Here is a 24,088-nt window from a genome sequence, read left to right as displayed (position 1 = left end):
ATATTCTTTCCTGCCATGGCAGGGGGTCGGACTAGATGATCTGCTCGGGTCCCTTCCGACCCTAGAAACTATGAAACTATGAAAACTTATGACATGGGTGAGTGACACCGTGTGTGTATTAAGGTACACCCTTACTCAACTGACACTGAGGCAGAAAGCAGGGCAGTTCAAACAATGTTGCCTTTTATGCAATTTTTCCATCCCTCTCTCAGAGCACTGGGATTAGAAGGGACCTCAGGAAAGGATGACAGTCACTGGCCAGCTACACAGTCAATAATGAGAGCACTCCTTCCCCCCCGTCCCCTCTTCCCCCTCCCTCTCCTTATTTTAGTTTCTGTTTCCCTGCAGGCAAACCCAGCCTGAGCTTTGAAACTCAAAACATTTAAAAATTTTTTAAATGTTTCAACTTGCCTCGTTTCATTTTGACGCTGTTTCAAAGCTCTCTGTTTCATTTTAATTTTCCTGTTTCAAGCTCAAAATGAGTTGAAATAGCATCAAAATGAAATTGCCAGCAAAATTTCACACAGCCCTAATAAGTATACTTCAAATTTGGTCAGTCATCACTTAGAATAGGGTCAATCACATGCAGGGCTGTCTGTCTGTTTTCTGGTCTAAAAAAGGGGAAGACCTCATTGTTAATAATTCTGAGAATCATCCAACAGGTATTGCTGCTTTCAGCAGTTCTTAGACTGAGACATATTGTGGTTACTAAGTGTCTTGGGGAAAATACAGTGCTAAATTAAAGATAATGCACCAAGAATTATAAATCTGCTCTTAAAACAAAAGGAAAAAATAAAACAAGCACAGCACAAAAATATGGCTAAGTATATGGATTTTGTGATATCTAATACATGTATGAAAGGATCTAACAAATCACATGTTGAAATCAATAGGCCTGACTCCTTTACTAATGAAACTTGAAAGCACAAACAAGTACTGGAATGCTGACTGACAGTTATATTCAAAGTGCTCTTAGTAAAGGTTAAATCAGTGAAGCTGATAAACTTTTGACTTCCAGTGACTTCATTAAGATAAAAAAAACAATTAAAATTATCTTCACTTTACCTTCTTATGAGTAATAGTTTTGAGACCTTGAGCTTTAATTATTTAGAAAATTGCATTAAACATGTATAGATGACAAATTAAAGAGACTCCTTCATTCCTTAGTAATGTTGTAGGGCCTGATCCTTGTGCAGTGTTTTGGCATTTCTGGGAAGTACAAGGAAATATGAGCTGTAGAAGTGCTGAGTTCATTATAGGATGAGGGTTCTAAAAATGCATCCTCTTTCTTAAAATATCAATATGCATTCTATAGCCATAGGGTACTCATTAATACAAACTTTTCTAAACCAGCAGCTAAAAAACAGAAAGCAGCAGTTTGTGCCCTTTTGCCTTAGACTTCAATATTTACTGTTATTTTGGTTACCATCAGATTATACTTATGTAATTCAAACAAGATTTTTTTAGTGAATTGAAATAAAATCAGTGAAGGACTTAAAACTACTACCTTAGACACTTAGTACTCACAGTATTGCCCAGCTTAAGTGTTCCCACTGAAAGCAACAACCTCAAATGTATTAAAACAGTTTTAAGTGCCATATAAGGTTTAAGGTAGAATGGCTCAACTTCCTTGCATCATTGACATCTTATAAAGAGGTAAAGTGGTTTAGTAGACTGTGAATTATTCTGTGATTTAGCAGACCTGAGCTCTAGTCCCTGTTCTTCCTGCTGGCCATCTTTTCTTAGGCCTTAATATCCCTATGTATATAAGAGAGAGGTAGTCAGCTACTTTAGTATGAAGTCAAGCAGAAAGGAGGGCAGAATGCCACCCTGAACTATTTATGTAATGGGAACTACACTATTGCTCTTCATTATCAAGTGGTTTGAGGCTCAAAGTCTCAGTCAGTCAGCATTTGCATAATTGCCAACCCATGCAATAGCATCCTCAGCGGCCATGTTCAGTTCCTGTAGTCCACCACTGAACTTAGTCAGAGGGCAGTCATCAACAATATGCCACACGGTGTGTGTTTTGCCACAGCTACAGGCTGGATTGTCATGAAGACCCTAACAGTAGAGGTTAGTTGCACACAGACCTTGCCCTATATGGAACCTATTCAGCAAGGCCCACTGACAGCATGGCAGATTGAAGCCAGGTGGGCAGACTGTAGGATCTGTGTGATAAGGAACTCATTTGGTGGCAATGTTCCCCTCCATTTCTCAGACCAGACGATCTCTGCCATGCGGTCATGGTGTGGCAATTTGGACCACAATGGATGTTATGATGGTAGATATGAAGAAGGGGATTATAAGGGATTGTCATACCACAGCAGGCTTGGATTGGCACAGATCTTCTTTGGTAGCTTGCAAGTTGAAACTTCCCATCAGATATGAGGGAAAACAATGTTTCTCAGGACTAGAAATCATTGTAGAGGGTTTGGTCAAAGAGTTCCTGAGATGATGTGGATTGTTATATGTAGCTGCACATCAACAACTTGGGTGAGTGATGACTGGTTCCAGACTGGTGTGTAGTACTCTTCCACTGAATACGAGATGGCAAGAGCTGACATCCTTCAAGTTAAGGCTTTTGCACTCCATAATGACCCAGCCAGTTTGTTAAGGAGGTTGTTACATGTCTTCACTTTCATTGATATCTTTTTCAATTGTTCCATCTAGTATTACACTCAAAGTGTTAACACTTCTGTATAAAGCTAGGTATTACTAATAATACTTTGCATTATTCCATATCCTATATATTTTTCTATGATTTCCTATTATAAACCACAATGTATTTGGCTACATATAGGGATTATTTCTAGAGGTGCACTGATATATTGGTTCATTATTGGATTGGAACCGATATGAAGAAAATTGTGTATATCAGATATTGGCCCTATGGGTCTGATAATTTGGCCGATAAAAGCCCGTGCTGCACGCAGCTGCAGTGCAACACAGAGCAGAGCCAGCAGCATGGTGAGTCAGAAGGGGAGGGGGGAGGGAAGGAGTGTGGGGGCCAGATCAACACCCAGCAAGGTGTGGGAGGGGACAAGGGCAGGAGCAGGCATTACCCAAGGTGGGTAGAGGAGGCATAGGATGGAGCTGCAGCTCATGGGGTGAGGGTGGCTCCTGCCACTGCTTGCACTCTGGGATCTGCGTGGCGCAGGGCAGTCTGCAGCTGTGGGGTAGAGCCGGAGCCAGCTCTGCGCGGCTCTTTTTCCTGGGGAATGGCTCAGAGTAGGCTCTGGCAGCACTGGGAGGAGGCTGCAGTCACCCCAGATATTGCCACAGCTCCACTCCCAGCCCCGTGCCATCACCTGGCGCAGCCGTGGCTGAATGCCCTGCCTCCACCCAAGTGCCAGGAAAAGCCGTGGCTATAGTGGGCAGTGGTGCAGGGTTGGGAGCAGAGCTATGGCAAAATTTGGGGTGGTTGCAGCCTCCTCCCAGTGCCATCAAGGCCTGCTCTGAGCCCAACCCCCAGCAGGAAAAGCCCTGTGCAGCACTGTCTCTGGCTCCACCTGCAGCTGCAGCCTGCCCAGGCCCATGCAGATCTGGGGGCCCATGCCCCCCCTCCTGGGGTGCAAGCAGCAGCAGGGGCAGCCCCTCACCTCATGAGCCATGGCTCTGTTCCATGCCCTCTCCCCCATCCCACCTGGTTAGCACCTGCCCCTGTCCTCTCCCTCACTGCGGGAGACATTGATTTGCACCCCCCCACACTGCTTCGCTCTCTCCTCCTCTTCCACCACCCCAGACTTATAGTTGCTTCCAGCTGGTTTAGGATGTTGAATCGGTATCGGCTGATATGCCTTCTTAAATATCTGCTATCGGTATTGGCCCCCAAAATCTCTATCGGTGCACTCCTAATTGGTTTTATCCAACTAAAGTAAAGCGTAAATACTATTGATTTCAAAAGGAATAAGATTAGACCTTTTGTCAGCAAAATCAGAAGAGAAAGTAGGACAAAGCATTGTCAGACTATATTATAATTGTACACTTTCCAGCTTTTTCTAAATTTAACTTTGGAAACATAATAATGGAATAATGCATTTTAAATACCAATTTTAAGTACATCTGATGCCTGTAACCTACACTCCAGGACCTAAATTTTCTCCTCAGTGCCTGTCTGTTCACAGTCTAGGTCTGCAATTGGGTGAGACTCATTCCTTATGGCTTGAAATGACTCAAAAGATACTGAAGCAATAGAATCTACTATAGCCCTTCCCTATAATTCCCCTGACCCATATAGGAATTGTCCAAGTCTGCAGCCTCCATTTCTACTGCTATGTATGTGTTCCTATCCAAGAATAAACAAGATTTACTCTTGGCATGTTATACAATTTATAACTAAAGTTTTAATGATATCTTAGGCCTTCAAGAAACCTTTACAGAGTTCTAGAAAACTAAATAGAAAGGGATATTTTTTTCTGTAGTATCTCCTAGTAACTATATACAGTTTAACAGAGAATGGTATCCCTACAGTGCTGTTCTAAATTATTACATTCTGTTTGGCTTTAAATCAAGTTATTTAAAATGTATTACTGAATTTCTCTAGAATCCAGTTAATTTCAGCCCTCTACATTCTTTCAGGTCTTTTCTATAATGGTGGAGTTGTTGCTATTATTTATTTGGAAACAGTGTGTTGCTATATAGATTCCTTTCCCATCAGTAAGTAGTATCTTTGCAGTACAAGTTAAAAACTCATAATTTCCAGGAGATTATCAAATAAAGTCAAAATTTTGAAAATAACTCCAAATTGCAAGATTCAAGATGTCCTCTTTCTGTTTCCAGTTTCTCTGCCAGGTTTTTAATTTGGGAGTGGGAGACAGAGCACCAAGACATTAAGGAAGCATTTTCTTATTTCATTCCAGCAGGAACTTGATATCAGCTCTCAGTTGGATCCATGGCTGAGATACTTGATTTTACACAGTGGAAAGGCATTATGACACAGTAATATCACAAGGGAGCCAGAGTTTGGCTGCTTTGAAATCAAAGCCGGTGCCTAGAGCATATAGTCAGAGCTACAACGATGTTTTTAACTTCAATTGTTCATGTAGTTCTTTGCTTAAATCTTTTTAATTTTTCAACATCCACAGGAACTAGAACTAGGCACAGCATTCTAGTATTCTAGTCTCATGAATACCCACTCCAGATATAGTAACACTGACCTACCCTTTCTTTCCCTACTAATACATTCAGCATATTACTGTCCTCTCATCTGGTCAGTATCCATAGGTATGTTTTCTTTGCTTATTGGCTTAAGATGAGAGTGCTGGAATACAAACCCTGTTCTACCACTTTTCTACCTACTAAAATCTGTATTTTGAAAGCTGCAATCTGAGCAGTCATGACCTTTCTGTTCTGAAATGGGGAGAAGTTTTTCTTCTCTTTTTCACAAGAATCAGCAGTTAGAGTTAGGGTGTATTTACCCTAGAGTACCCTTTTCATTTTTTATTGTTTTTCCACAAACCCAAGGCCACTAAACTTCTGTTAGAGGTGCTGGTTCTAGCCGTGTTGGTCTAAGAACATAGGCAGACAAGGTTCTTTGGGTAAATCTGATAGCCTTTTTAATTAGTTGGTCCAATAAAAGATATCAGATTTACCCAAAGAAACTTTAGTTAGAACACTCCAATTTTTTTTGTTGTAGTCTACCTGGGGAGAGAAAGTGGCTGTACAATAAAAGTAGGATGCTTTCACAATGGGGAACACTTTTGTGTTTCTGCAATCACAAAGAAATAGTTGAAGGGTTTTTGATAATTTTATATCTAACACATGCACACAGAAATGGAAGCACATAAACAAATGGAACACCTTCAGGTATACACCAACATGGAAAATTTCAGCTTAAGTAAATGCTTTCATGTGTGAAGATGTAGCTATATTGAATATGGTTTTGCATCCCTTACTCTAACAGATGCTACTGGGTGTCTCCGCAGCTATAATTACATTTTATAATCCTTTCTTTATTTAACTTAAAATAGCATTTCATTGTATACTAAAGCAAATTGTATAAAAACAGAGAGGCTTGGGAGCTCCTTTCTATGTTACAGTTTTATGTTCATAGCAATTAATATGAGTTATTTGAAATGCACTATATGTAATGCATAAAGGGGTTGTATATTTTATGTGCTCTTCTCTTGCTCAACTTGTTTAGACTTTGAGCATCTTTTCACATAACACACAATGATGTTTCAGTCATGACCAACAGTTAGTAATTTCAGAATTACTATTCTAATATGGTTGTATATTTAATGAAAATATGGGAATTGGTAAAACTTCAGTAAACTGGATAATGATTATTAAAACAAATCTCGTTATTTTTTTTTTATCTTAGTTGGGGCATCATGCAAATAGTCAAGCCAGGTGATTTCTTCACTAGGTACCAGATTTTGCTCATGCAGTTGTCTGTATGAGACAATATTAATATTGATGTTGTTAGAGTAGTAGACAGAAATTAAAAACTAGATGTTTAACAAAATAGTTTTAAAATATGGAAATGGTAAGCTGATGCAATGTTCATGAAGCTTTTAATAGTGACCCAGTTCTTACAATTCTACTTTAAGTCTAGAAAACACATGCAGTCACCTAAGCCAGGGACAGAAATTATACATAAATGAGTATAAGTAATTCAGAAACCAGACTAAACCTGTAACAGAACAGAAGCTCAGTTCACATAGACCAGTTTGAAAATGGTGGACCCAGGTTTAAGATAGATCTGGATGGATCTAGTTTAAGATTTAATCAGTTTAGAATAGACCAGTCTGTCAAACTTTTGTCCCATATCTCCTCCTAATTCAAACTAGGCCAGCATCCCAGGATGCTTTGGGACCTCCCACTAACCCTCCATCACAAGGTGGCCTCCTGGAACATGGCTCACATTCCACTGCTCCAGCTTAGCACCTAGCTGGCCCTGTCCAGCTGTCACACAGTTACCCACACAGCTTCTCTTCCCAGCTGTGTCTTCCAGCTGCAGACAGCAAGCAGCCCAGAGCAGGAAGGGGAGCCAGGGTCTGCACAGTTCCAGCTCAGACAGCAGTGCAGCCTGGAGCTGGGGGTAGTGGCAGGGGGAGCCAACGCAGAGCCTTCCCTCAGGGTCAGTGGCCCGCTGACATTTTGACATGGTGACCCACTGCCCATCTGACATTTTAATCATATCCAAACTCTTACTCTCATTTCCAAGGGACTTAAATAAAAAACACAAGGAAATTTTTACTATAGAAATTGCTGTACCTATTTTCAGAAATTGAGGCTTGTCTTTTCTTAGTAATAACATTCATTAAGCTACAATAAAAATATAATGCTGGTGGGGCAGAGACTTCCTGGGTGCTGCAGTTAAGTGAAAGCATTTTGCCACCTGAAAAGCTGACTGTTAGGGCAGTTCTTCACTATCTATTTTGTGGCCCAAGGAAAGAAGCGGTCCTTATAATAGGGGGTAAGTAAACTGAGCAGGGTGGACTTATGCTCCCATCCCTTGCTTTCCTTACACTTTCTACCTTCAGGATGCAGCCAGCGCAAACACTGGGCATCATGGAATTCAAGTTGTACTGGGAGTTGTTATTTTGTAGAATGGCAGTGGAGTTTGCTGCTGCTGGGAGGGAGAACTGACCCCATTTTTTGCTGCCAAAATCAGCAATTTTTTTTCCCTTTCAATGTGGCTTCATTGGCAAAAAACAAAACGGAGTGAAAGTTCCCCCCCCCAGCAGCAGCAAACTCCATTTACTCTTTAGAAAACTACAATTCCCAGGATACATTATACTCTTATGCATATGCTACCCACCTCTGCTTGCTGCTTGTCTTGCACACTGCCTCATGCTGAAGCCCAAGGTATGCAGGGAGGAGTAAGGGTGAAAGAAGACTGTCTTGAATGTTTTTTCACTTGAGGTACTCAAATACTTACTGAAAACTCGGGTATTACTTTTTAAGTATAGCTGCAAGTATAGCTTAGGCACTTGAAAACAGAAATAGGCCCTTCACTCTACCTGAGAATCCATGACCATTGAATTGTTTTTCCCAGGAGTGTTTACCATCTGGCAGGAGTGTTAAATATACAGAGCCACACTACCTGGCCTGTAGCACAACCAACAGGCCAGGGAATTTGTGAGTGTGGGTATGAAGTGATATGCCCTGCCACAGAATCTGGGACTCTGGGGCCCTGGGGAAATGGCCATCAAAGGCAGAGGGGCAAGCAATGGCTGTCCAACATAGCTCTCAGTCACCCTGTGGCTCTCTGCCCGCTTGCTTCTTGCCCCTCTTCTTCTGGAATGGCCACCAATCCTGTGGTGTCTGCTCTTAGGGCCACTGTCCTGTGCCCTGGACCAGATCCATCCTGCAAGGATCCCCATGGTCGGACTCTGACCCAGGACTCAAGTTGAATTTGATACCCCTGCTGTATGGAAAAAGAATGACTGTGTACTTTCAAGAGAAGGTTAAAAATGAACCGGGGTGGTGGAGGGAAGGCTTACAGCAATGGCTATAGCCCTCAAACTTGCTTAGAAGCTAGCAGAGCAGGAAGCAATATAAGCTAGTTTTGATTAACAGGAGATACATAATTGAGTATTAGCCCCATGGCCTTCATTGCATTCCTGAACAATATGTCAGTATTATTATATACATATGGAACAACAGCAACAACTAAAAAAGATGCAAGCAATAGGCCTGTGCGAATAGGCAACTATTCAATTCAGATTTGTCTGATTCATATTCATTCAATTTGATTCGGAGATCCGAATCGCTTTTGTGATTTGATTCGGCCGAATCGATTAGGCAAAGATTCAGCGATTCGGAGATTCGCTCATAATGTATAATGGGGAATCAATGAAATATCTGTAACTTTTTTTGTTTTATGGATGCTTTGGATGAAACTTGCAAGGGTGGTAGCCACTGCTGTAGGCATGCAGTCTGCCATGTTTCAAGGTGATAGGTGCAGGGGTTTCTAGGAAACTGCACCTCAAATCCTGAAAGCAAAACTCCTGCACCTATCACCTTGAAACATGGCAGATATAATGTCCTCAGCAGTGGATACTACCCCTGCAAATTTCATCCAAATCAGCCAAAAAACAACAAAGTTATAGATATTTCATTGATTCCCCATCATACCCTATGGCTGAATCTCCAAATTGCCGAATCTTTTCCAAATCTTTTCCAAAACTTTTCTGAACTAATTCAGACACTCAGAATCAATTTAAAAAGCCTAAAGCTTCTAGTAATTCAATTCAGGTTCATAGATTCAGCCTCTGAATTGTCCGAATCGCCTCTGAATCCAAATCATGATCCGAAGCTTTGTACAGCACTACCAAGCAATGTTTTCTTGCCATATTACTTCTGAGGAGAAAGCTTGTGTGTGTGTGTGGAAGGGGTTGGGGAGGGAGGTTGAGAAGAACAATGTGGACTCTATTAACCAGTACAGTAAGTATGGAGGGGAAAAAACTTGATGGCTGATATTACTAGATCTGTCAGCAGTGTTCAATATACCATCAGCATGGTTAACCTTCTTATGTCCATTACCACTGAAATATACTAAAAGTCAATTGTCCTATTGATTTTCATTTCAAATGATGCTATGATCTGATCCAGCTTTAAATATCCATTTCAAGTTAAGCTTCCTGGAACAATTGTATTATGTTTCTCTTCGTTTTCCAGCCATTTTTAAATAACTTGCATTGTAGCCATTACCTATACTACTTGTTATGCTAAGGGTTTAATTATGACCAGATTATTACCAGAAAGGATTCTTTAAAGTTTTTATTTGAGATTGAGGATAAATTCAGAAACAGCATAGTATTGAGCATTTTTGGATCTTAAGGTTGATAGTTATCAGGCCTGTTTTGATGTGTTAGCTATAAATGTTTAAACTTTTGAGCAGCTAATAGCCGCTAAAATTGGCTTACTATTTTTTTATTCATTCCTTTCCCTCCTAAAGCATTATTAAAATTATTATGGGCATTCATATCTTGTATTAATCCCTGATATTTATCCTGAGCACAAAGCTAAGGTAAACCACTAGTGAATTTGGCTTCCTCAACATATTTCACTTTTACCCTGCTCAGGCTGAGGCCAGACTTCTGAAAATATCCAGCTGCCAGAGGCTTGACACAGGTATGGGCATACCATACCTAAGATTGTTGTCTCATTTGCATATCATTTGTATTTCGATAAAATAACTTACCCTATACTATGTACTTGCTTTCACACTTGGGGCAAATCGTGTCCTCCTTCACTTATATATTTTGTTTGTTTTTTTATTAGCATGGAGGTAGGCCACACCTCAGTCACAGGGATGCCATAGGTGAGTTAATGAAGGTCATCACAGGTGTGGATCAAATTAATTCTAATACAGCATCCACAGACTGTTTGCACTGTTACATGCTATGTCATATTTCCTCATTGGCTAGAGCAAAGGTGTATCAGAGAAGCTCCACAGCCACAGTTGCCCATGGTAATGCGGGCTGCCACCATGCCAATTACAACACAATGATCAGCCACCACTGTGGCAACAGCTGTTTTTGTGCCTCCACCACAAAAGTTTGGTACCTGGTTCTGATGCACTGTCAATGTCCTCACTAAATTTCCCTGATTATTCAATGTTACTCACTCTAGTTCCATTCCTGATTGCCGTAGAATCATTGGGAGAAAAATTAGGCTGAGGATGCTTTAATACTGGTAGGCATAATTGTGCCAGCTCTGACAGGCAAGGTGGTTGCAGTTTATTTCTTGGGGTTTTTTTCATTTTTTTCTCATTTCTGAAATGATATCGTTGTGGAAAATTACTGTTAATTACCAGGAATGTGAATCATTTGTATAAATAGCTTTTTAAAATAACTTCAGGATTTAAATCGCTGCTACAGAAATAGAATTGTTGTATGTTTTTCTTGGAATTTAATGAATTTATTTAACTAATGTAAAGTGGAGTGCTGACATTGCATCTGAGTCAGGATGGAAAAGGGTATATACAATGCATTCTTTATAAGTATTCAATGGCTTATTAGAACTTGTTTGTTTTTCAAACATGGCCTGTTGAGCCATCTGGGATACTAGAAATCCTGTTATGGATAGTTGGGGAGAAAGCTGTGTGTCTCATTTGATAAAGAACACTATGTGCATTAGACATGAATAATTTCTTATTTTATATATTCATATTTAATTTTTAATACATATTTTCAGTTCACTCATGCTCAGGATTTAGAAATACAGTAATGACAGCTAAAATTATGTCTTTGCCTGTTCATGAAAGCAATTCTAAATGTGCAGATTTCTGTCCTGTAATATCTTGGATTACCATTGGACTGCAAAGGAGAAAATGAGTTTATTTTCTGAATAACATCTCTTTCTATTAATGTCATGTTGGCTCAACAAGCCAGAGTTTTTCTTCTAAATATCTTGCCTTTTGCTTAGTTTTAAAAGGTTATATTGACCTTCTTCGGAACAAAAAAAAAGGCAAGATATATATAGGCTAAGTGCAGACATGTGGGGAGGTTTGGGGGAGATTAGATTGTATTAAAAATGACCACCTGATCTAAGGCATGACTGGATGTGGGGGATGGGACAAAGGGGGACAAGCAGGGTTGTGGGGATTGGGCAACTCTGGGAGGGATGGAGGGGCAGCTGGCATCTGTGGGAGTGATTGGGTGGGGAGGGCAGGTGGCATCCATTGGAGGGGATCGTGGGGTTTGAGGGGAATAGGTGGCATCCACTGAGGGATAGGAAGCAGTGTTATCTGCTGGAGGGACGGGGGACAGGTCAGATCTGTGGGGGGTTGCTGGGGTCTGGGAGGGTTTGGTGGGGTCAAAAGTGCTCGGGGGGGGGGCTTGGGTGGGCCCAGAGCCTATTTTTAGCCCCCAACTCACTTGGCGAATCTATACACCCCTCTGTCCTGCACCTCCCCCCACTGGTACTTACTTGCTCAACTCCCAGCGGTGGCAAACACTGTTAAATCCAGCACTCAGAGTGGTTTGTGGAATGAGGGTTGGCAGAGTCTGGCTGGTCTGCAGGGTGGAGGCAGTGAGGAGCTGGAGCTAGGGGGCTGAGCACAAATAATGCAGTCCTGGGGGTGGAGCCAGGGGCTGGGCTTTCTCAGCCCCTAGGGCTGTGCAGGTGTGGCAACCAACTGTACAGAAGTGCCATGCACCAGTCTAACCAAGATCAATTAAGCTTGAGCATACATTGATCCACATCTATCTTAGACTGGGTTCTGCCATCCTTAGACTGTCTGTGTGTATGAAACTTTGGTACAGTTATGGGTTTATACTGATTTGCAATCACTGAGACTGGATCTAAGTGCAAGGTCCACACCTGGACAAATTAAGTTATATATGGTGGCCATTTTTTACCTAATCTAACCTCCCCCTAACCCCACCAAACATCTGCATTCAGCAATAGAGACTCAGTTGTCTCTGTTTTGATTACTGAACATACGTAACTTCTTGGTTTTGCATTTGGTTTTTAGGGGGGGGGAACTGAAACAACCAAAAATAAAGTTTAGTTTTTACTGCACTAAAATTTTATAGCAGCCAAAGGATTTATTTGGGATTTAGCACCCACCAATTAGAACACCCCCATTCCTTCATCCCAATACCTTACTAAGGTAAACATTTATAGGGTATTTGCCTGACTTCATTTCTTTGGGCCTTTTTGGTCCATCCTTGCTTATCTAGGTGAATATCTATAGTGAATAACTGCTCTATGGGCACATCTGAATGGGCTGTTAATGCAGCTGAATATACTCTGGAACAGTTTGCACCAGAGTTTATTACTCCTAGGCACTGCATTTGCATGTGCACCCAGGACCATCATGTGTTGAGCCAAGATGGAGCAGCCATGACTGGCAGTGGGCCCAGGAGTCAGTCTGCCAGCCCAGGACTGCTCTGACCTAGCTCAACATGCCAAAGAGCAGCTGGCTGTAGCATGAGGATTCTTCAGTGCAGGGCTAGCCAGCAGGCAGGTTCTGCACTGAAACACCCTCATGCCCCATCAGCATCTACATGTGTGTTGTGGTGAAGTAAATAACTCCACCATAGGATAGTACTTGTGGGTGCATCTACATGAGACATTTATTATGGAGTTGCCTAATTAGCTCCACAGTAAAGTCTCACTGTCTCCCTGTATGGCTCTATTAGGCCACACTAAGCTACTAAATGCTGCCATAGGTTAGTACTTGTCAACACAAGTACTATCCTGGGGTGGTGTTTGGTGCAGAACAATGCAATATAGATTCTGACAGGGCTGGCTGGGTACTTCATTATGGGGGCTGCCTGTCAGCTAGTCCCACACTGGAGCACCCTCATGCCCAGCCAGCCCCTGTGCAGCATGTTGAACTGGGTCAGAGCAGCCTCAGACTGGCAGGCTGATTCCCTGGGTCCCCTACCAGCCACAGCTGCTTTGGCCCAGCTCACCATGCTATAGTCCCAGGCACATGTGTAAACGCAGTGCCTGGGAGCAATAAATTCTAGCATGAACTGCACCAGAGTTTATTCTGTCACATTAATAATGTGCAGATGCACCCTGTGCCTGGTACTGCTATCCTATGGTGGAGTTAATTAGTTTACTCAGTCATAATAGCACAAAATGTATAGATAGTGACATTTTACTGTGGAGTTAACTAGTCAGCTCTGCAGTAAATGCCTCATGTATATATGCCCTATATGACTGATTCTGTTTTAAAATGTGTCCTCTCTTCCTCTTCTCCCTCACTCTTTTTAAAACATCTACTGAGATAGACACCTTGTCTTTACATTACCTGGTTATCTGCTTTATTATTATCACAGTATATAAGCCCATGTTTTGCAGTCAGTACATGAAATGACATTGTCTGCCCTAGAGAGATTACAATGTAAGACGAGAAATAATAGAATACAGATAAACCACAACAGAAATCTGAAGAAACAATGGGACGATTCTGGCCAACATGATAATAGTAGTTTTGATAAAGTCAGATATTGTCAAGCATTTTCTAGACATCAAGGCAGAGGAAAATGTAAGGAATTATGAGAAGTAACATAAAAGGGGGCTTTGCACATGTTTATAGAAAGATACTTCCAGTGTGAGGGGCAGAAGAGAAGAAAGTTCAAAGATTTTTATGTGATACTTAACAAATGGGCAGTGGCAACTACCATCACAGGTCTACCAGATCAGGGAGTCCACTACTTGATACTGAATTAGAGATGATGAGGAAGGAGGAGATAGGCATGAAGGCTTTATACCTGGACACTTCATGTTGGACTATGTTTTAATTTCTTGTTCTTTTTTCATCTCAACTGCTTACCTGAAAGCTTAATGTCATTAATAAAAAAAAATGCCATTTTTTTCCCTTGGCTTTCTCAAAAGAGTTTAATCGGAGAGAAGGTAGCTGGTTGTTGCTTCAGACAACATTTCGTTATTCTCTGTTGGTTGTTTTTGACACCCCTGGAAATAATACTGCACTACCAATGCAATTAGAAATAATGCCTGTCTCCAGGATAATTGTCATATACAATCACACACAGAACATAAGATTAAATTATCCAAAAGTCGTATATAGTAGCAAGTGCTATTTATATCTGATGATACTCTTATAGGCTCCCAAAAGTAGTTGGTGTGAATTTTTACCAACAAGAGAGACTTCTAAAAATGTCTGCTCTTATAGCAGTAAACCATATAGAAAACCTACATTTTCAAAAATCACTTAAAATCTTGGTTAGTGCATTAATGTTAAGTTACAAAATGAACATCCTGAAAGAGTATCCAGGGCATACAGTTCTGAGACCACACTTATTGATATGACCATGCACAAGAAGAGTTTTGGGCTCTTTTTCTGATTTGTTTGAGTGTTAAAATGACATACTGCCAGACAAAAACAGAGTCAGGGAAAGTGGAAATCTTGTGGTTTTCTAGTAAAAGAAAAACGGTAAGGTTAATGTTTAAACTGCTAAGGTAAAGTCACTAAGAAAAAGGAAACACCGAACTTCCTATCATCTTAGACCTCTCTGTATCACCTCCATGCAGAGTTCTTATTGACTTTCAGAATGATAGCTATTTACACTGTGTAAGTTAAACACTTGTTGGCTGCTTTCCTACCCCTTAAAGACTTCGAGAAGATTCAGAAAAAAACATTTCATTTTGTGCTTGTTTGTAAAAAAGTGTCTACCTTTCCTTTAACTTTAATGAGAAAATAATTAGATTGTCATCGTGCTTTTTTTGAAAATCTATGCCACAATCTGTATGTGTTTTTTGAGAGAGAGAGAGAGAGCTGTCTTCCCTTTGAATACAGAAATAATACAATCTGCAGTTTGAGTTACCCACACTTAGGTTACTGAATATCAAAATACCCTTGACTTTAAGGAAACGTTAAAGTAAGCAATTTTAATGTTATTGCACCTAGTTTCATCAATAAACCTTGACCATCGCTGTGCTAATATTAGGCTTATTCCCAAAATTTTGAAGTAGAGTATCAGACAGGGTATAGAGCAATAATTCTCAGCCCTGGAGTGCCACCAGATTCTTTGAAGGATGCTGTGAGGTGTGTGGAAGTAAACAGATAACTACAGGCTCTGGTTTGTCTCTGCCTGGCTGATCCCAGACCCCACTGCCCAGCCCCTTTTCAAGAATATAAGCAATGTAATATATACATTAATATTTTGAAATTGGGTATCATTCAAGTCACAAAAATTATGGAGGGGTGCCTTGAGTCCAGTGCAGGGTGCCTTGAGTCCATAAGGGTTGAGAACAACTGATATAGAAGTATAAATACAAGACTATAATACATATTCTCATAGGTTAAGGTCACAGTGGATATAACTTGGTTTTCAAATAAAGGTAAAATCTGATTGCATTGCATTAGATAAAGACTTAATACACATCAGCTTTGCATTTGTATTTTCCATTCCATACCTAGGGTAGGTAAATTTGAATGTTATTAAATGGCTATTAATTAACAATGTTTGGGGGTTTTTTTACCTATTTAACTTTCTTTCTTTTTCTTTTTCTTTTTTTTTGGCTCAGCTTCAGATGAAGAGGAACCAACTTCCACAGGTAAGAATACCTTATGATTTACATTTTAATTACATTAACAATATTTAATGCCTTTGTGTTTTAATGTTAATATGCCATGGTGTTTAAGGGCAGTACTGGTCATTCTCAGTGCTGTATTTTCCCTTTTTTTCTTTTTGCTAATTCATTGGGTGATAGTGGAGGCATGAGTATCATCTACAAAGAGTTATTTACCAGTTTAAACTGATTGCCAGTAATTCAAGGTAGTCAATAAGATAGTTGTAAATTTCAATATCTAATTTCAAGTTAGTAGAGCAAATTAGAAAACCATCAATTTTTAAACACCTGGGGTAGGAAGGGTTGATCACTAGCAGGCAACGTGTATTTGTTAAGAATAAATTATTTCAAACCAACTTAATTTAATTCAGTAACAGGGTAACTAGATTGGTGGATGAAGTGCACCTGAAAGTCGTACTTTTCTTGGACTTACTAAGGCTTTGATATGGTCCCAGATGATATTCTTATAAGTAAACTGGAGAAATGTGGTATAGACAAAATTATTGTTACATAATACATAATTGGATGTATAATCATAAGCAGAGAGTAATTATAAATGGAATGATGTCAGAATGGCAAGTGTGTTCAAGAGAGGTTCCACTGTTCAGACCCAGTGCTCTTTAATATTGTAATGATTTGGATGCCAGAGAGAGTTTTCTAATCTTAGTTCTTACGTGGTACAAAAATGGCAGGAGTTGTACACACTTTGGAGGTTAATATTAACATTCAAAAAGATCCTATAAATAGGATTTAGATCTAGACAACAGAATAAAACTAAAATATAAGATGCTATACTGAAGAACTAAAAATAAATTCAGAAATTCAACTACAAAATTATATAATGATGATATGTATAATATAGTCTTAACATATGTGTATTACACATATAAGGAATGAAGAACACCTACTTAGTCCTTTAAGGGAATAGTTGTAGGAGAGAGTTCTGGGCTGTATGGACACCAGGTGGATTTAGCCACAACCTTGTGCCCTGAGTCAGATGCTTCCCCTCCACTGCAGAGCAGGATTTTAAGAAGCATTCTTCTATTAAGCATTTTTTATTTATCAGTGTCTGTTGGCATCCCATTCAGGTTTTGGAGTGCCTGTGAAAGTACCTAAATCACTTTGTACATTTTATAGGCAGCTTTAGCATCTATCTCAGGATTGTGGGTTCCATTCCATGATCAAGGAACCTAACAGCTAAGCAGTTTAATGCCTAATGTTTAGATACTTGATTCACATAATAGATCTAGTCCTTCATGCTTTTCCATCACAGATGGTTCTATATCTCCTTCCCATCTCAGAAAGGGCTTAGGATAAATGCTTCAAAAGTCTGTGGTGCTCAGATACTATGATAATGAGGGTGATATAGGGACTTTGTTACACATTGCACTTTGAGCTGCTCAGCTGTGGATAGTACTAGCTTGAGTTTGGGGCAGTCGCACCTTAATGCTAAAAACCTTCTTTGGTTGCTCCCCACCTGCACAGCTGTGATTTACCACTAGAGGGCTGTAGAGCAGGGGGTAGGGAATTACATTGCTTAAAAACATACTTTAACTTTTCTTAATTTCCATTGATATAAGAAAATCTGTCATAGATTAATGTTCCAACATTTAAATTTTGATTAGCATATCTTAATAAAGCTGTAACAGTTTTTCAAAAAACAGTAAATGTCAAAACCAGTCACAGGTAAATCAGTGTTATTTAAATCATGCATGGCTGCTCTATTTTCATATTAAAAATTAGCTGGGGAACCTGGTATATCTTAACCTTTTGCAAGTGACTTTAGCATGCATGCATTTATTTACATGGGGACACAGTAAATTTGGAGACATATAATTGATGAATACACTCCAGACACCCTCAAATGCTCAAGGGTAGTTTGTGAAATTCTCACCCTGGTAAGTAGCCACTCCCAGGTAAAAATGCTCTCATTTTTCTTAATAAGAAAGTCACATACATACCATCTTGGAGTGCTTTTAGATCTACTGCCTGAGATTTCATAGCCCTCTCAATCTGTAAAGAATTACTACTCAAGTTCTTGGGCATACTGGACTTTTAGTTGAATGACACGGAGGAGTATAATTGTTTATTATGAGTGTAATTGTTTAAATTGATGGGGAGGATTAACTTCTTGTTAATACTGTGCCCTGCACCAATATTTTGAAATATTTCCTCCAAATAACTCTGTAGACCTGAATTAATTTGCAGAGAATGCCTTTCATTTGTGTGATGGAATATCCACAGCAACTCACAATTTCCTTGAATGTATTTATTATTGATGACTATTTTTGAAAATGGCCATGAATACATTTTGAAATATTTTCCTGTAGGAGTTGATCTCGAATACTTCAAATTCAAATCATGTTTCTTAGGGTTTTGTTTTTTTTATTTTACACACACTATTTTTCTACTATTTATTTACACCACTACAATTAAACCAACAAATTTATCATATGGATACTGTTATTTAAAATAGATTTGACTTTTTCAGTTGTTCCCAAAAGCTGCTGTTATTCTGAATAAGATTGTACCTACAGGTGGTAGGCTGATCCAGCAGAGTTAATAGATTTTTCCAATTTTCCTATGCAGATAGGCTCTCTGTTCTGGATCAAGGACCCATTATGCTCAATACTGAAAACACAGTGTCTTTGTTCTGTTTTATTTTGTTCTGTGATTTGATTATAAATGCACATACTTCTGGCTCAAGTACGTGTACATGTATGCGCTATCAGTTTGTGAATTTATACAGGTTGAAATACTTTTTGAAAACAATTGCCTCAGCTGTTCAGAAAGTACTTGTTCAGAGAATGCAAATAAAAACCATCAAATATCTCTTAAAATGTTGATGAATATAATAGAAATGCCATGCATAATTCACTCTGATGCTAGTTCTCAATTACATCAGTGATCAGGATTTTTTTGGTTGTTTTGTTTTTTGATAAAACTGTTTTTCATTGGAAGACTGATTCATTAAAACTAATTTTTTTACAGAAATATATCAGTTTTGATGAAAGTTTCTCAGGTCCAAGATGGAATTTCTGTTCAGCACAACTGTTATTAGGAGATTCATCTGGGAAGTGGAAGAAAGTATATTCAATTCTCTGTCCTGCATCATACAGAACAGAGCAGAAAAAAGAAACAAAGCAAAATGTACAAACAAATAATCCAAAGCCAAAACCCCCACATCTTTTAAAAGATTTGTTTTAATGTACAATAGGAAAAAACACTGAAATCTTGCCAGATGGCATTACCATTTGTCACCCATCTGTAAATGTCATAGTTTAGGTCTCACAAATGCCCCAAATTTGGGGCTGCGATGTAAGTGGTATTAATTTGTGTCACTTTCTTGCAGCAGATCAGCAGATGTCTATTTGCTTTATGGCTGAAGACCCTAGGCAGCACAGAGTGGGTCTTGGCACGGTGCGATGCAGGTCCTGGTAAAATGCAGGTACACAGAATGGTGTGGGACCTGATGTAGGCCCTGGTGTGGTGCAACAGCACAGTGCAATGTGGGACCCACCATGTGGGACCCAGCACAGTACAGCACCACAGGGCAGTGCAGGATCCAGTTTGGAGCACCAAAGGATGTAGAGCATCCCTGGGCATGACTCTGAAAACAAGGAATCCAGAGTTTTCCCACTTGCAGAGGTGTGTCCTGAGTGTTGTCACTTAGAATTGGGCCGCAGGAGCAGCAGGGACTTAACCCCATGGGACAGTGGGAAATATCTATTTCACCCTATAAAGTGGATTGTCTGCCTCATCTGTTTTTATCCTTAGAAAAAAGCTCAGTGTTAAGCTGTGACAATCACATACTTTATTGTGCTTTTAGGAACAACTTATGGAGCAGAACAGGAACAGTATTCTGTGATTCGGTATTCAAATATAAAAATCAAATTTGAAAAAGGAGAAAAAGCCTGCCATACATGTTTTACATGTACCAGCTTTTACAAGGAAATTACTTTAGCACTTCTCTTTTTATACATAAAATTCAATTGCTGTTTTTTGTCTGAATGTTAATTTATACCTTAACAGGGTATACACATATTAGACCTCTGAAAGCTTTTTAATTTATAGGTTCTGTTCATTTTGCTTTAAGATATGACCAGATGTTGTTGTTTGAAAAGTAATAGGTTGAAATGTTCTCATTGAATTGTTTTAATACAATTATTTTCCCAGATCTTATTGGCATTTAGAATCTTTGTGTTTGTCATAAAGAAGATAATCCTTCCATATAATACAGCTTTTGGCAGTCACACAATTTTCTCACTGATGAAAGATGCACATTGTAAAAAAACCCCAAAACCCACAGATTTTAATAAGCATTAGAGACCTGATTTGAAGCCTACTGCAGTTAATAGGAGTCTTTATTTTGACGCAATGGAATTTGGATCAGACCCTAATAGAAAGAGCCTTGTAGATAGGGAATTCTGTGGTTGTTTTAGCAACTGAAATATCATTTTCTGAATCTGAAGTCTGTTCTTTCCCTATAGAGGATTATTTGTGCTTTATATGTTTCACCTTGCTTGTGGTATTTGCTTTAGAGAAATATAATTAACCTTATGACTTTAGTATTAATATGGTAGTGATATTGAAAGAAATCTAAGTTCATTTCAATTCTGTTTTATATTCCTGTCTCTAAGTAGTAGATGGATATATCATATCACAACTTTCATATAACATGCAAAATGTGAACAATACATTGTGTATTTAGAAAAATGGCTTCTAAACATCTATTTGATTACAAGCATTCATACTATTTCCCCAAAATTATACCTTGCTTAAAGCAGTAATACTATGTCAGTCAAGCATGTGGGTTTGCCTCTTGCTGCTAATTTTCCAGACTTATGCACATCATTATCATTAGATATTTCTAATGCCTTGATAGTGGTCATCAAAAAATGAATCTTTTTATGTATTGTAAGAGATACAATTATAATAAATCCTGCATTTTACCCTTCATGATGAAGTTTAGGTTTCAGCAGCAAAGGCAGTTTAATTTACATTAGCCTCTTCTATGCAATTCCATCAAAAGTGAAACCACTACAGTGTTACTTTGGCCACCATTGTAGCCACTAGGAAAAGATTCATGTCTTCTTAAGTGTCCTGTCTGTTCTTAAGTGAGTCTGTATCTAGAGAAAGACACTTTGGGACCTAAAAATGATAATATAGGTTTTGAACTGTAGTGGCTTCTTCACTGGAAGGGGAACTTAGCTTTAAGCCAAAGTTTCCAGACTCAATTTTTAGGGAATAAAGAACTGGAAGCAGGTCTTCTGAGCAGAAGCATAATGATGTAACCAGACATTCAAGTCAGTTGCTACATATTAGGGCAACACTGGCTTCCAGTTGCCATGCTACTAGCTTGATCATGCAGTGTTGCTAGCTGTTGTTTATTAATGTCCTTCCCAAGTCAGTACCTGGGGCATAAACATAAGAACACAAGAACTGCAATTTACTGATTCAAACCATGGGTCCATCTTGTCCAGCATCCACTTTCATACAGAGGCAAAATGGATACTGAAAGAAAGAGTGAACAGAGTTTTTCTGCTGTCCTCTTCTACAGCTTCCAGCATTTAAGCTCTAGGAGGTTCTAATTCAGAGACTGTATCCCTAATTCCCATGTTCAATAGATAGTGATGACCCTTTTCTCCAAGAATTTGTCCAATCCTTTTCTGAATCCGGCTAAGCTGTCAGCTTCCACATTTGGTAGCAATGAGTTCCACAGTTTAATTACACACTGGGCATGGACATGTCTACATGTGATGCTATATCGCCATAGTAGTGCACTATAGCAACATATGGTAAAAGCCACGTTATCCTGCACCTTAGAAACTGACATGCTCCATTAATCAACATGCCAGTCAATATGGCAAAAATGAAACCAGAAGTGCCCACTGTGGCACTTTAAGTTTTGCTGAGACCCCATGGCCCGGGGCAGAGCAGCCTGCCCAGGGCCCCCCTCCCTGTCCCCTGGCACACTGATGGCAGGGAGGGGTGGTGGTGTGCTGGACGCGGTGGGAAGGGCGGTAGCCTGAACAGGCAAAGACGGCTGTTTGGGCTTCTCAGCATATTTGGTTATCTGGCACCCACCCACCCTCACAGGTGCCGGATAACAGAGCTTTTGCTGTAGCATCAGCAGGCAGAAACTGTCAGGCTGCAGTTACGTTACCATAGTGTTGCGCTCCCTCAGTATAGCACATTGCTACAGCAATGTAGGAGCTAAAAATAGCTGTGCACCGCATGGGTGGTGCAGTATGGGCTGCTATTGCACTGTCATTTGGTACTTCCAAAAGCAGGTTCAGACTGGTTCTGAAATTCCAAAGGGATATACTAAATGGGGGTGCAGTAACAATGGTGCCACGGGGGCATGTGTAGATAGATGCTCCCACTGTGTGAAAAAGAACTTGCTTCTGCTAATTTTAAACTAACTGCCTACTACTTTCATTTTGTGGCCCCTAATTCTTCCTTGTTGGCCTTCTCTGTACCCTGTCTAGTTCTTCTATACCTTTTTTGAAGTGTGAGGACCAGAACAGGACACAGTAATCAAGATGTGGCACACCATAGATTTATAAACGGGAATAATGATACAGTAAAAGCTCTGTTATCCGGCATCCCCTAGGAACAGGGGATGCCGGATAACAAAATATGCCAGTTAATTGAGTGGCCTCGGCCATTGCTTCTCCCACGGCATCTGGCGCATCCCTCCACCCTTCCCACTGGGGGCACCACAGGACAAAGAGGCAGGTCCTGTACAGCCTCATACAGCCTGTTATGCCCCTGGGCCACGGGGGCTAGGCAGCATAGGCTGCTTTGCCGCAAGCCACAGGGGCTTGGAGAAACTGAAAGTGCCCTGGTGGGTACTTCCAGTTTCACTTTACTTTACAAGCCGGCATGCAGGTTAGTGGAGCACGCCGGCTTGTAAGATGCCAGATAACAGAACTTTTACTGTACTTTCAGTTCTGTTTACAATTCCTTTCTTAATAATCCCTAATATTGTGTTTGCCTCACTGATAGCTGCTGAACACTGAGTTGATGTTTTCAGTGAATTGTCCACAATTCCCAGATTGGAGGGCAGAAGAACAGGCCTTATGATGACAGGCTGAGAGCTATGGTACTCTTCAGCCTGGAAAAGTGCAGGCTCAGGGGTGACCTGGTGCCTTCCTATAAGTATATAAGGGGAGTACATCAGGATCTGGGGGAACGCCTGTTCACCAGAGCACACCAAGGGATGAAAAGGTCAAGTGGTCACAAACTCCTCCAAGACCGTTTCAGGCTGGACATACTGTCCGAACCCCCGAGGCCTGGAACAGACTGCCAGGAGAGATGCAAGAACCTACTCTGGACTCCTTTAAGAGACATTTGGAGATTTATCTTACTGGGATCTTTTGACCCCAGCTGACTTCCTGCCCCTGGGGCAGGGGGCTGGACTCAATGATCTCCCGAGGTCCCTTCCAGCCTTAATGTCTATGAAATCTATGAAATCTCTTTCCTGTGTGGTAACAGCTAACGTAGAGCCCATAGTGTAGGGATAGTTTAGGTTATTTTTGCCCAGGTGCATCACTTTACTTATCTACACTGAATTACAGAACTACCATTTTCTCAGTAGTGCCAGATCTTTCTGTAGTTCCTCACAGTCCACCTTTGTCTTTACCTCTTTGAATAATTTTGTGTCATCTGTAAATTTGGCCACTTTGCTACTCACCCCCATTTCCAGATATGTTAAACAGCACTGATCCCAATACAAATCCCTGGGGGACCCCACTGTTTACTTCTTTCCATCCTGAAAACTGACCATTTATACTCCCTGTTTTCTAATCCATGCGTGGATATTCCCTATAATCCCGTGACTACCTTAGACTAACCTAATTAGGAGCCTCTGATGTGGGACCTTGTCAAAGGTTTTTGGGAAGTCCAAATATACTGTGATATCACCCTGATCCACTGGCTTATTGACACCCTCAAAGAACTTTAGTAGGTTGGTGAGGCATAGATAGATTCATAGATGCTAGGGTCGGAAGGGACCTCAATGGATCATCAAGTCCGACCCCCTGCATAAGCAGGAAAGAGTGCTGGGCCTACATTA

General features: G+C 40.2%; 1 protein-coding gene across 1 annotated transcript in view; it reads left to right on the top strand.

Annotated features, from left to right (window-relative positions):
* Positions 1 to 24,088, top strand: part of EDIL3 (EGF like repeats and discoidin domains 3) — a 354,955-nt gene that overhangs the window by 44,388 nt on the left and 286,479 nt on the right. The window contains exon 3 of the mRNA XM_019531712.1: positions 15,964 to 15,993. Coding sequence (XP_019387257.1) covers positions 15,964 to 15,993 — 30 coding nt within the window. The remainder of the gene's footprint in view (positions 1 to 15,963; positions 15,994 to 24,088) is intronic.

This window comes from Crocodylus porosus, unplaced genomic scaffold (genome assembly GCF_001723895.1).
Source record: "Crocodylus porosus isolate Cpor-Errol unplaced genomic scaffold, CroPor_comp1, whole genome shotgun sequence".
In the NCBI taxonomy this organism is placed as follows: Eukaryota; Metazoa; Chordata; order Crocodylia; family Crocodylidae; genus Crocodylus; species Crocodylus porosus.
Note: the sequence above shows the minus strand (reverse complement) of the source record. Positions and strands in the feature narration are given on the sequence as shown.